At 35.9% G+C, this 14,936-nt stretch overlaps 1 protein-coding gene across 29 annotated transcripts in view; it reads right to left on the reverse strand.

Annotated features, from left to right (window-relative positions):
* MCTP1 (multiple C2 and transmembrane domain containing 1) overlaps positions 1-14,936 on the reverse strand; it is a 537,709-nt gene that overhangs the window by 187,156 nt on the left and 335,617 nt on the right. For all 29 annotated transcript variants that reach the window (XM_049647579.1, XM_049647578.1, XM_049647590.1 and 26 more), the window contains 2 exons: positions 11,894-12,064; positions 8,914-9,044 (listed from right to left, as the gene is read on the reverse strand). In XM_049647579.1, the coding sequence (XP_049503536.1) occupies positions 8,914-9,044; positions 11,894-12,064 (302 nt within the window). The remainder of the gene's footprint in view (positions 1-8,913; positions 9,045-11,893; positions 12,065-14,936) is intronic.

Genomic DNA, 14,936 nt, shown 5'->3' on the forward strand with positions numbered 1-14,936 from the left:
AACATAGAGGGGTAGACAGTGGCCCCCTTACTTGCTGACTTGCTTTCACTGAATTGCAGTTCATATATGCCTTGTTAAATGGATTTACAGATTATATAATCTAGTTTTAACTGAACTAATCCTCACAAAATGGACAATTGGCTTTAAAAGATCCCAGTAAAGAAACTGTGGATTGAAGATAATGCTAATTGAACAAGCACCAGTGAGCAGAATGATAAACAAGAATCTGCAGAGACACCACTTCTGCTCTTAGCTGAGCTCTATGTCAGCCACATTCTGATTCACAAACCAATGATGGTCTAATCAGATCTAGCAAGAATTCAGCCCAAACAACCCCAAATTATCAAGACAATATTTGCAATAGAAATTTACATCTACGTTGACAATAAACTTGTTCAGTGTGTGCTGTGCCTTGAAGTATTAGCTAATGATATTATAAAGCCATCATGATTAGCAAGACATTTGAAAACAAAGTCTTCAGAATAGGAAGACAAGCCTCTATGGAATTTCTTTGGTGGGGGTGGGGGGTGGTAATTAAAAAAACAACAACAACACATATTTTACACAATTGTGGCCAAATGTAATAATAACATTATGAAGCTTTTTGAGATTTTGTAATATATGAGAACGCTTTTACATTAGTAAGACTAATAACACATGATATATTACAAAATTTTATACTATGGATCAATATAATACACAATTCCTTAGAATTTTTGCATTTTCAAGACTACAATACGTAACCACTAACGTGTTTTCAAGTTTCACAACTATGCAGTTTTTACACCATCTCTGACATTACAAAATGCTCAGGCTGCTCTTGCTTTTCTGTTGTTAGAAGTTGTCACTGTTTAACTCTGTTCGGGGAGAGTGCTGTATTAGAGCAACTTGTGACAATCTCCATTGCCTGACATGAAGGTAAACTATTTAATATACACACGGTGGTGCCTGAAAGTTGTCTTTGGAAACTCTGCCCACTGTATATGAAACACTGCATTGAGTATGAACTTTTGGAGGAAGTCTTCAGAAGAAAAGAATAGTAACCCACGCAGGAAAATAGATTGAAATCTTAGGTTGATTATATGGAAAACCAAGACAAGAATCAATGACATATTCCATTCTTTCCTTAAATATGGTCAATCTCACTAATGAAATATTTCACTCAATCCTCAGTGAGAAAAATAGTGAAATATAATGATTTCATGAAAAAACTCTCTTCAGTTTAGAATTTTCTGACTAGCTGTCTTTGTGCTTTCAAATTAATAATGCAGGAGGATTGTTTTCGTTCTATGTAGGAAGTAAAAGGATTATTGGAGAATTGGTATCATAAATAAGAACCTATGCAAATCAGAGCCTATAGAGTGTCAAATGCACTGACCTTCAACCTTCAGAGAACATTAATTTTGTTAATATCCAAAGTCAAAGGCTGTATTCCCCATTTGCCATGCTATAAGGAACACACATATGTGTGCACCTACACATCCCACGTTCTGTTTCCTTTGGCATTACACACAAGAGTCACAGATTTATTTTTATGGTTGTAGATTCTGGAAGCATTTGTTCTTCATCCAGAACTTGCCCATTTGGAATAAGTTTTTCTTATCAAACACCATTAATAAAAAATTTTGTTGAAATAGATCTCTCTAGCGAAGCTTACATCTGTAGCACTTTGTTCTCATGGGCAGGACCAACTCCTCAGCCCCGATAACAATGCAACAAATAAAGTCAGTAGCAATTCCCCAACCGAAAATATATGTACCCCAAATCAATGCCACTTTCAAGATAAACAAGCATTTTGCACACTAATAAATAATGCCATAAATCTTGCTATATTGGGTTGCAAATAACTCCAACTGAATAAAATTGCTTGACACAGGATTTACTTATTCTGCACGTTCATAAAAACAACTTGTTCTCTGACAGCACTCATTCTTGGCAATTTACCGCAGCTGTCAGCAGCCAATTTGTTCAGATTACTGCTCTGCATAAAAGTGTAACAATCATGAGGATTTATTAGCTGATTATCGTAAAGGTGGCAGTCCGTCTTGCCTGCCAAAATGCAGGTGATCAGAAAGTTAAATAATTACATGCAGATTAACATTATTTCACCTTTACTTGATATTTGTAGTTCAGCGACAGGTAAAATGTGTTGTTCAAACTTGCACTATTGTGTAGACCACCTGAGTTGGTTTATGGACTACCTGGCATTTTATTGAGCACTTCATGGCTTCAGAACATACTGGGTTCAAGACCAAAGTGAAAGGAGTGTGGTCTTTAGAGCCAGGAGTTCTGGATTTGAATCTCAGATCAATCACCCAGATGCATACTAGCTGAGCAACCTCTAAATCTATCTTCTGCCTCACTTTTTGCATCTACAAAACTGGCATAATATGAACGACTCTTGTTATCCCCTAAAAGTGAGCTAATGTAATTGTGCCCTATTCATTGTAGAGCACTGTTACTATTGTTTCTTTCTATTCATGGTAATTTCATTTTTCTGTAAAATTTACCTACCAGGGGGCATTAACTCTTTGGATATAATAATGATGAAAAAGTTATAAGTATTGGGTAAAAGTGTAGACTACTTTAAAAAAAATGCAACAATTCAGTATTTTTTAAGTATAAGTATTACTCAGGTACTTTCACCTTTAACTCATTAATTCTCCCCTTTTGGATTATATATACATAGCTTTCTTCAATTACACTGAAATTTTATACCTGCCACTAAGTCATACCATTCTAATTGCCTCTGCATTGATGCCTATTGTTAAATCATGAATTTACGGTTAACCCTTGAACAATATGGGGGTTAGGGACACCAGCCCCCTGGCACAGTAGAACTTCTGCGTATAACTTCCGACTTCCCCCAAATTTAACTACTATAGCCTACTGTTGACAGGAAGTCGTACTGATAACATAAATAGATGATTCACATATATTTTATATGTTATATGTATTATATGTTATATTCTCACAAAAAAGAAAGTGAGAGAAAGGAAAATGTCAGTAAGAAAATCATAAGGAAGAGAAAATGCATTTATAGTGCTCTACAATATTTATCGAAAAAAATCTCTGTATACGTGGACATCTGTAGTTCAAGCTCATGTTGTTTAAAGGTCAACTGTACTGAGAGAAGGAAGAGCCATAATTTTTAGTATTAAATCAAACTTCAGATCTTTAAATTAAAATCTGGCAAATATTTATTAAACACCTATTATATGCCATATACTTTTCTAGGCATTGGGAATGTGACAGTGAACAAAAACAAAACACTCAAAACTCTCTGCCTTCACGAAGCTTATATTCTCTGCCTTCACGAAGCTTATATTCTAGTGGTGGGAAATAAATGATAAAACACATAACTGAAATGTATAGTAGGTCAAATGGTGGTTACTTCTATGGAGAAAAACAAAGCAGGATAGGGGAAAGGGGGGATTTAAATAGGGTTGGTATGGATGCCTCCCTGATGTGACATTTGTACAGAGACCTGAAGAAGATAAAGAAGCAATCAAGGTGGATATCTGAAGAAAGAGTGTCACAGATGCAGGGGAAGGTCCTCAGGTGGGAGGGTGTCTGGTGTGCTTGAGGAAGAGCAAAGAGGCTGGAACAGAGTAGAGGGAGAAAGGGGCGGAACAGCAAAAGTTCAGGGTAGAGTGGTAATGGGGCTGGATCATGAGAAGCATTATAGGCCACTATAAGGACTTAGCCAGGTTTTGCCCAGATTAGGATGGGAAAAGTGTTGAAGGGTTTTGAGCAGAGGAGTCAAATTATTTTATTTGTTTTCTGTGGAAGGAAGAACACGAGGCTATGGCTATTGTCTACATGAGAGTTGATGGTAGCTTCAACCAGAATTATTATGATCAAGATAATGACAGGAGTGAATTCTGAATACATTTCGAAGGAATCATTGGTAGGTTGCTGACGGGTTTGATAAGAGTGAGAGAAAGAAAAGAAGCAAATAGGACTCTATGGTTTTGGCATTAGCAACACACGGGAGAATTTGAAAGGCAGAGAAGATTTGGGGATATTGGGTATCAGAAGTTTGGCCTTGGACCTGCTAAACTGAAGAATTCTATTAGGCATTCTAGGGAGATATCTAGCAGGGAGGTGATGTGGAATCTGGAGCTCAGAGAAGAGTTATGGAGTGGAGCTCGTTGTCATTATTGATCTCAGACAGTATGGAAAGTACAAGAGTAGATGGAATCAGTAGGGGAGCAGGTGTAGACAGAGAAGATGCCCAAGGAGTGGGCTTTGAGGCTCTCTAGAACTAAAACAGCAGGGAGATGAGGAAAATTCTGTGAATGAGACCAAGAAGGAACAAGTGATGAGGTAAAAGAAAAAGAGTCTAGTGTTTTAAAAGCCAAGTGAAAAAGGTGTTTTAAGGTAATGAAGCAATCAGCCAAGTCCAGTACTGCTTCTGGATGAAATTAAGATGAAGGTTGAAAATTGGCCATTGGATTTAACAACTCAGTGGTCACAGGGGACCTTGACAAGAGCAGTTTGTATGGACTATTAGCGGCATAAGCCTGACTGCATGGGTTCAAGAGAGAATTGGAAAGGGCAATGTTCAGTGTTAAATAGCTTTCACTGTATCAACACTCCAAATTTGCAAGTGGCCCTTTCACTCATAGCCAGCCTTGTCTTCGTAATGAAAAAAAAAAAAAAAAACCAAAACCAAAAACCCAAAAACCCCAAATCCTGTTATTGAGCATACATTATTTACAAAACACATTTTCTTTTTTTTTTAATTTTTTTTTAATGTTTATTTATTCCTGAGACAGAGAGAGACAGAGCATGAACGGGGGAGGGGCAGAGAGAGAGGGAGACACAGAATCGGAAGCAGGCTCCAGGCCCTGAGCCATCAGCCCAGAGCCCGATGCGCGGCTCGAGCTCACGGACCGCGAGATCGTGAACTGAGCTGAAGTCGGACGCTTAACCGACTGAGCCACCCAGGCGCCCCAACAAAACACATTTTCAAAAATCATTATATGTGACCAAAACTGGAAAATAAAGTGGACAATAACAAAACCATAACACAATAAACTAGTCTACGTAGATAATCCGATCCATGCAACTGTTCTCAAATGTAGGACTGAATTTAGGTAGTATCCTTAAAAAAAATTAACAGTCATGGAAATAACAGTATTATCCTTCATGGCCAACTTTAAATCTACTCACTAACTCCCAGCCAACTCCCAGAATAGTCTCTAATTTGTAAGTTAATACAGACATACCTAATTATTCTCATCAAAAAAAAGAAATAGTTTGATGTGATAGAGGTGCTAACTCTAGCTACCATGACAATCATATTATAATATATAAATGCCACAAATCAGCTATTGTATACCTTAAATTTATATTAGCTACATGCAAAAATATTTATAAATAAATAAATAAATAAATAAATAAATAAATGTTAACAGGGCATAAAATGTTGTGATGATAGCTTGCAAAACAAGACAGAAGACCATGATGGATTTTACTCCTATTACTTTACTCCTAGAACTCTCATTTAATGGAAGGAATTCTCATCTAAACTACCCTAGGAACTGAGGAATTTTATTACAATCTGCATTATTTCCAATGTAACTACACAACCTTCACATAAACACAGCGACTTTATTCTGTCTACCACTTAGGTATAATAATATCTTGCTTTTCAATGGCAGGATGTGTTTAAAGTATAATTTAATAAACATAAAGTAGAGACCTTAAGTTGCTGGTGCTATCTGGACATTGAATAGATTTGAAATAATGATTTACCATAGTCATTTCCTTTTTCTGCAACAGGCACCTTGGTTAAATTGGCCGAGCATACAACAAGTTTTTACTGAACATATGTGATTACCTCAAAATTTGACAATACCCCCTTTATTGTATAAAGGGGTTTTAACTGATACTCAAAAGCGTCCTAAAGAGTCATCTTGCCTACACCTGTGCTCTTGTGTACTCTAAAACTTTTTTGGCTTAAATTGCTTTTATAGGCTGTTATGTTTGGCATATGACCAAAAATGGTTTGTTTTTGTTTTCATTTTTGTTTTTGTTTTTGAGAAAGAGATCAAGAACACGGGTGCACTCTTGTGTGCACAAGCTGGGGAGGGGCAGGCAGAGAGGGAGAAAGAGAATCTTAAGCAGGATCCATGACCATCATGGAGCCTGACAAGGAGCTTGATCTCTGGACCATGAGATCATGACCTGAGTCAAAATCAAGGATTTGACCTGGATGCTTAACTGAATTTGCCACCCAGGTGCCCCAAAATGGATTTTTTTTTAAAGTGAGGCTGATGGGTAAGTTTTTATTATATTTAGAAAAAAAATGTAACTTGAGGTAAAAGTAATTTATTCAAAATGAATAAGAATTTTAAAAAACCCCTATGATTCTTTAATGGTAGCATTTGGACTTACCACCCAAGCGTTTTAATCCCACCAAAGTACTAGGAAGAAGAGCACAAAGTTGTGCCCATCAAGGCAGTGTGGGTGATAGGGCCTAGGGCTCCTTGATTCTGTTTGCTGGGTTCTCCTGTGTAATAACCATGAATATAAAGAACCTGTCTAGAGGCTCCTGGCAGGCTCAGTCGATTTATTGTCTGACTTGATTTTGGCTCAGGACATAATCCCAGGGTTGTGAGATCAAGCCTTGCATAGGGCTCTGTGCTGAGTGTGGAGCCTGCTTAAGATTCTCTCTCTCTCTCTCTCTCTCTCTCTCTCTCTCTCTCTCTCTTTCTCTCTCTCTCTCTCCCCCTCTCTCCCTCTGTCCCTCTTGCCTGCTCACACATGCTGTCTCAAATTAAAAACAAAAATAAAAAACTTGTCTAACAATCTAGGCAAAGCCCAAGCTAGAAACTATACACAGGTGGTAACACCTCCAAGATCTAGAAAAAATAAAAAGGGTGGATATACACCCAACTAGATTACTAGTTTATTATAAAAAGAGATAATTCAGGAACAGCCAGATGGAAGAGATACCCAGACAAGGTAGGGGGAAAGGACACAGAGCTTCCACGCCCACTCAGGCATGCCAGTCTCCTAGCACCTCCACATGCTCACCAACAACAAAGCTCCAGAAATGAATTTCTTTTCTTCCCAAATTTCTTAAGACTTCCTTAGCTCCCCCAGTTACCAAAAACAATCCCTATGATCTTCAGATCAGCCAGTTGAGATCTTCAAATCAGATCTCTCAAAATTTGCCAAATTATGGGCAAACCTATAGAAACAAGGTGAAATGAGATGAACAGTTCCCCCTCTCTACCAACCATTTCTGCAATATAATTAGCCATGCCCTTGAAGAATTCATAATATTACAAAGTGAGGAAAAGGTAAAGGTCAGTACCAGATGGGCTGAGAAATCATCATAATTTCCAAATTTGGAAATTATTTTCAAAGAAAGAATAAAATATATAAAAGGATATCTGTTATCATAGGAAAAAAATAGAAAAAGGGATAAGATGTACTTCATGTAATATGGACCCAGAAGTACAGGAAGGCAGTATGCTGTAGCCATGATTTCATTATCTTACCAATATAAGTATGATTATAAAGTAAAGAGATTGAGGTAGCAAGTTACACATGACAGTCATACTGATTTATCTTATGGTAACCAAATATAGCTAATGTTGCCATAAATTATGAAAATGAATTATTCAAGGAACAGCTAGACAGCACCTACTTGAAAGAGCTCGTAGCATGTTGAGGGAGATAGAAACATAGATATATAATCATAATGAGAGGTATTCAGTGTATCAACAGATATACACTGCTACTTAAGCTAGTGGTGTATCCCAAAGAGAACAAGGTCAAACTTAAAGAAAACTCCGAAAATAGTGTTTTACTAAAGGGAAAAAATATGCAGTGAAGACCTGTCCTTTAAAAATGATTGAAACAGTATTAGGTTATGGTAGTTTTTTCCATTTCATTTTACAAGTAAAATATTAAAGTATAAATGAAGCTATTTAACCTCTCACTTTATAATCCTATAAAGAAAACCATTGTTTAAAAAATATATATCAGAGTCACAAAAAAAAAAAACAAACCAAAAACAAAGAGATAAATATGTTGGGTCAGATTCCTGTTCTTACTTTTCTAGCATAAAATTTCCTTAATTATTATTAGTATGTATGCATTTCTTCAGGCTGTGTGTTTAGAGATTTGGAATTCATGTGACCTGCAATGAAGAAAGAATTTTCTAAACCAACAAATTCTCCTGTACATTGTACTTTATTTTAATATAGGCAGGTTTCAATATGTTTTGCTACAAAGGCACATACATATCAAAAAATAAAAACAGATTTTAAGCAAGGAAACAGTTCATATAATTCAAGTAGTCATTCAAAATAAACTTGTCTTTGTGGAGAGATGTCATTAGGCCTCAGAATACTCCTTCCTTCACTGCATTATTAGATTAACATGGATCTGCCTCTCTTACATGTTTCCATCACTAAAACTTGAGAACTCTACAGATTTATGAACTCCTTGGAGATTATAAAGATTCTCTACCTTGAAGGGGGGTTGTAGGAAACAATGCATTTTATGGTCTCACAATATGCTTTATGAAAAGTAATATTATCTTAGATCACTTTACAGACTATGAATGAGCTCTTTGTTTCTTTAAGTATCTTGATCAAATGAGATTCCTCGTTCTCAATTCCCATAACTTTTACACACAATATTCTGACATCTGGAGAAAATTTCTGGATATCAAATTCAGATAGCCTGTCCATGGACTGGTCAAAACTGCCACCTACTGGTCAGTCTTCAAATCTATTTTTCACTTTACCCAAGCATTGCTTTACCTTGGTCAGATCCCTTCCTTCAAAATGGTAAAAGATCAGTTGCAATAACTAGACAGAAAGCGATTATCCTTTTAAAAAAATTCACCCTCTCTAGGATGAACCAAAAATACCAAGTTGTACAAACCTGCCAATAAAATCATCCCTTTTCCCAGCGTCTTTGTCCCAGGCAGTGATATCAATGATTCCACCTCTTTCTTCATAGAGATGAAAATCAAATTGTTCCCTCCACTGAGGATTCAAAGTTTTTGGCATAATCTGGAAGACCAAAAAGTAATTATTGTCTTATAAATATAAGTCTTTTAAAAATATTTAACTTTGAGACATTATATCAAAATCAAGGTACTATCTACAAAAGTATATGTGAGATTTGAACAAAAGCTTCCAGAAATGATGGAAATGTCATTAGCTCTTTAGCAACCTTACTGCATATCATCTGAAAGAACCCTAAAGGATATGTCCTGAAAACCAAAGGGCATGCCTTCACCATCTTGAATAAGAGATGAGAGATATGCATTATACAGAAAAGGCAAATAGTCTATACGTGAAATGGCTCACTCAGATACTAGCATTTATTTTACATAATCAGTTAATGCACAAAGACATAACTCTCAGCCTGTCATCTCCTAAAAAAGGACTATGTGGATTCCCAGAGTTCTTTTTCCCTTACTCCCTACACACAAGGGAATTCTGAGCTAAATCTGTAAAAATAAAAATAAAAATAAGAATAAAAATAAAAATAAATAGTAATGAAACAACAGACAGTGAAGTTCTATGGGAGCAGGAGGAAACAGCAAGTAACTCTGGGGTGGTCGGGCAGACATTTATGTTGGAATCATAGCATTGATGTTTCATCTGATTTTATATCTGGAGAAACTGAGACCTGGAGTTTTACTGACCAACCCCAAATCATTACGTTTTAGTATCTAGACTCTAACTCAGGTCTTTGATTAGAGCTTCAGGTCTCTTTCCCCAAAACAATCTGCCAAAAATGTTTGTAAATTAATATGAATGTGTGTGTACAATTTCTATGTTGCAAATACCAGAAAGGTCTCTGAAGTGCAATTGTGTAACTTCAAGCATTCAGATAAGACATCTGGTAGAATCAATGAATGAAGTGACCCATACTGATGTGCTTTGAAACTTCATTCACCACTGGGTTAAAAACATTCATATTTGTTTCCCTATTCTTTCTTTTTAGCAGGAGCGCATGCAATGGCCTTTTCTCTTTTGAATGTATGAGAGACAAATCTTCAGATGTAAAGACTCTGAAAGCAATGAAGTATGTTATGTGCAAAGGTAATACAAATGAATCACAATTTTTAAAGTTCATAATCTGAAATTAATCAGCAATATATCATGGAAGGAAAGAGCAAAGAGAGACACATGTCCATAGCTAGATTTCATATTTCATACCTAAAGAGCAGAACTATAAAAAATAAGTAATGTTTTAAGCCTACCAGAACACAGAGATGATGTTAATTGATAAAGGACAAGACAGAAGTGGTCATAGGTACCTATTTTTGGAATCAGTAGTTTCCTTAAAATATGTTATTAAGTCCATGGCAGAAAAAAAGAAAAAGATGGCATTCGATGGATCCTATGATAATTCAAACCTCTCATTATTGGGCTCAGATGCACTTCTGTGGTGTTTTGGGGATGGTCTATCTTACTTATTTGGCCATAAAGAGCCTAATTTTTCAGTTTCCTTTTTTAGGATTGTCTTCCCTATATGATTTTCCTTCAGGTCAGAAATGATGCTTTCCCCTTCCACGTGGGCATTCAAGAAGATAACCAATCAGCCTGAGAGCAATTCTCACTGCCTACTAATGAGTCAGCTCTGTGATATTACTAACCCCCTTAGTTACTGATGAAAACTTCCTGTGCCAGAAGGAACCTAGGCAGGCTGTTTATCAAAAGTTCTTGAAAATGGTAATGTCAAAGTGAAATTATTCTCATCAAAGTAGAATGTGATTTTTAATACAAGATAGATAGGATGAGTTTTCAAGCTATGAATAGTAGCTGTAGAAGCTGACCATTAAAGAGGTTGTATTGTGTTTTGTTTTTGTTTTTTGCTGTTTTTTGTTTTCTTTAAAGTTTTTATTTATTTATTTAGGTGATCTCTACACCCAGTGTAGGGCTCCAACTCAGAACCCTGAGATAAAGAGTTTCATGCTCTTCAGACTGAGCCAGATAGGCACCCCAAAGAGGTTTTATTTGGATACAACACAGATAAGACATGTGTCCCAAATATAACTATGACTACTATGACCTTTACTGATTATAATTCCTTCTATCAAAAATATGACACTAATATGATTATTTAATGTATTATTACTATTAATATAATTGTTGTTAAAAAATATCTTGTTCTTAAGGCTGCTGCTCTTCCTGCTGCTACTACCATTTATTATTTATTATGGACAAGGCAGTATTCCAAGCCCTTCACGTGCGTAACATATATTTATTCAATCTTCTCAATAACTTTACGAGGTAGGCATTATTTTAATTCTCACTCATCTTACAGATGAGGAAATTGGGACATGGAATGGCAGAGTAACTTGCCCTGTAGCATACAGTGGAATTTGGCCCTTTGTTTTCTAAATAAATAAAACAAACAAACAAAAATTGCAATCTTCACTGGTGCAAGTCATTTTGAATAAAACGTTTCAGAGTAAGGAACAAAGATTTTTATGGTATGTAAAACAGGGCTATTTCTGGCACTGATACCAGTACTAATTGTAATTATTATAGTAGCCAACACTCTTTGAGCACTTTATGTCCCAGGCCATTGACTTAGGTTTGTTTCAGCCCTTTTTTGTTTTGTTTGATTGCTTTTTTGTTATTTTTTTAAAGAGATAGTTCCAACTATTATTCCTGTGTTATAGGTGACATTGAGACAGAGTAGTACTTTATGCAAGGTCACATAGCACATTGAGTAAGAAATGTGATAATATAGTTATTGGTCTGGTTTGCTGACGTGATATTCAAAAGAAATTCTGTTAAGCATTTTAAAAAGTATCTGGTGTTTTTATCTCCTAAAGCATGGCTATTAACCAACCACTGCCTTCCAAATACTGGCTGGAACAGGAGAGAGATACGGTTACCTTGCTCTTGTACTTCTGATGCCCAAGCCGGAACTTCACATAGGGGTCACTCAACCCATTTGAATCCATTGCCTTGAGATCTCGTCCCTCAATCAATGTGATGCTGACTATTCCTCTCCAAAGATGTGATTTTCTGTGTACGTCTGATAGACGTAAACTTTGGGTCTGAAACTTTGGGTAAAGGAAAACAGAGTTAGCTTATTGAGTTTTAACCCCAAATACCTTATCTGGCATTACCCTTTCTCCTGTTACAAGTTTTTGAAAATAAAAATGGTAGGTAGTTACAATTTAAGAAAATAAACATAATTGACAGATTATTATTAATTACAGAATTGTTAATGAATGTGAAATTATCCTTTTATGATAAATTTAAGGTTGTTGTATGAGAAGTGAATGCTCAAAATAAGGTCTAATATTCCAACTCTTTAAATTACATGATGTAGATACTTCAAGAATATCAGAATATTTGCCTCTGTGTCAAATATGCCAGTGTCAAAAAACTATTAGGAATACCAAAGGCCTCATCCACACAGTGATGTTTAATTTTTAATTAGTTATGATTTTTAAAAATCTTTCATGTTACAAGTTGGTTTTTAAGATTAGTTATAAGTTCTATTCAATTAAAAACCTTCTTTATTGCTATGTTAGGAGATAGCTGAGAGAACTCACTAGAGAACTACTTAAAGTACCACAGACCAGAAAACAAAATCAACATGCCCATCGGAGTTGTCTGGTTTATGCTGAAACTTGCATCAAAATTTTTTAAATTACGTATGTGATTTTCATTGGTGGGTGTGTTACTGAGTTTCTCATTCTAGTACTTGAACATTGCCTTTAATGATTTTATTATGCCCAATGCTAAATCACAATATTCAAACAAGCAAATGAAGTAAAAAATTTTAACATTAGGAAGGCTACAAAAAACAGCTCTATAATCTCTTTGAACTAAACAGCACATACAACAAATCCAAGTAGCTAAAATGTTAAAATCTTTTCCATTTGGATTCAGAACCAAGCAGTACTATAAAAACTGCTATGTCTTTCATATTGCCAAGCATGTTTTCTTCACTTACAGTCATTTCATGAAGAAATTCAACATGTCTCTCAACCTCAAAGTACTCCACTTCTAAATTATAGATTAACTCTACTTTCAGTCTAATTCCGTCTGTTACCATTATAAAGTTATAGCCTATTTTGTATATCTCCCTCTCCCACCTTGAATCCTACTTTTTCTTTTCCATACCACACTAATGTGATAGCCATTTTTATCTGTCATAATTAAAAGTAATACATTTTAGGGGCCCTTGTGTGGCTCAGTAGGTTAAGCGTCAGATTTTGGCTTAGGTGTTGATCTCACAGTTCGTGAGTTTGAGCCCTGCATTGGGTTCTGTGCTGACAGCTCAGAGCCTGCAGCCTGCTTCTGATTCTGTATCTTCCTCTCTATCTGTCCCTCCCCAGCTGTACTCTGTCTGTCTCTCTCTCAAAAAATAAATAAACATTAAAAAATTTTAAAATGTAATACATGTCAGGGTGTTTTATTAGCAAAATGAGAACTATGCTCCTCAAAAACCAATATTTTTAATATTTGAACATTTTAATGGAAATCTCTCTAAATCACATTGCCTATTTCCCTGCCTCGGTGGCCAGCAAATTTTGCAGGACATTGCTTTGTGACTTTGCCTTATTAATATTAACACAGGACTGTGCCTGCACACTGCACACCTTTGTGAACTCCACGGGTGGAGTTCAAGAGTGTTCTGAGGTGCCATGGAGTTTCACAGGCCACCTGTAACTTCCCCAGGACTCCACAGTCTGCTTCAGCTAGAGTCCCACTGCTCTCATCTGTTTTACACATTGGGTTTCTACTCTGGACTGTGTTTGAATAAGGATTTCCCCGATTAAACAAATTTTTTGTACCAAGTGACCTTGAAGGGGTTCTAAGATTTCATGCTACTTATTAATATATAATTCAGCAAGAGATAACAGTGTATTTTTATTTATCTATTTTGTCTATCTATCTATCTATCTATCTATCTATCTATCTATCATCTATCTATCTACCTATCTATCCATCTATCATCTATCTATCTATAGATATGGATCTATCTATCCATCCATCCATTCATCCACCCACCACTGCTGCTATTGAGATGGCCTCTCACTGAAGACTAGTCTAGAGAAACAAGTTCTAAACTCTGGGTCTGGAAGTTTTTTTAAGGAATAGGAGTGGCAAAGAAGGAAAGAAGAAAAACGAATCTGTGATAAGAAGAAATAATTATCTTGGTGAAGACCAAGGAGTTAGTAACAACCCATTTACATAGAGCTTAAAATAGAATTTAAAAGTGTACATGTATACATTTTATCACTTCATTTCCACTAAAACCATGTGAAGTAGGAAGGCAAGGCCTGCTGTTTCCATTTTAATGATGAAGAATTTGAGGATCAGTGTGGTTTGGGCTAATAAATGTTGGATGTGTGACTAGAACCCAGTATTTCTGACCTTCATTCCTGGGCTTCTCCCAATATTGGTCTTTAGGGTAGAGACTCTCTCCTAGGTTTAAAAGTAATCATGATTTAAGTATAATATTTCTAAAGGGTATTCTACAGGTAAGTGAGTCATTATATTTGAAATGACATTCCAGTCTAGTTTTCCTTCATGGTTAGTATGTGAAATCACCTTCTACTTTTCTATTATATGAGCATCTGTATTCTTTACTATTACATGAGCGTATGTATTAATTCTTACAATATTTCAGCTTGTTGATGGATATACTCAATAACATTTTCTATGCACTCTAGAAGTAGAAGTCAGACTCTGCACTCAAATTATATGTGGGTACAATCTAGGCTATACAGCATCTTCCATTAGCAATGCTAGTTTCTCGAATGGTACCATGTCTGAAACTCTTACTTGCGTGTCCCTCCTTTCATTTCTCACATGAGAACAAGAACTTTACTTAACAGGGTGGGAAGGAGAAAGAATACTCCATGGGATCTTTCATGCTTTCACAGAAATAAAATGAAGTTCATGGCGGCTTTACCT

This window comes from Panthera uncia (assembly GCF_023721935.1).
Source record: "Panthera uncia isolate 11264 chromosome A1 unlocalized genomic scaffold, Puncia_PCG_1.0 HiC_scaffold_17, whole genome shotgun sequence".
Taxonomy (NCBI): domain Eukaryota; kingdom Metazoa; phylum Chordata; class Mammalia; order Carnivora; family Felidae; genus Panthera; species Panthera uncia.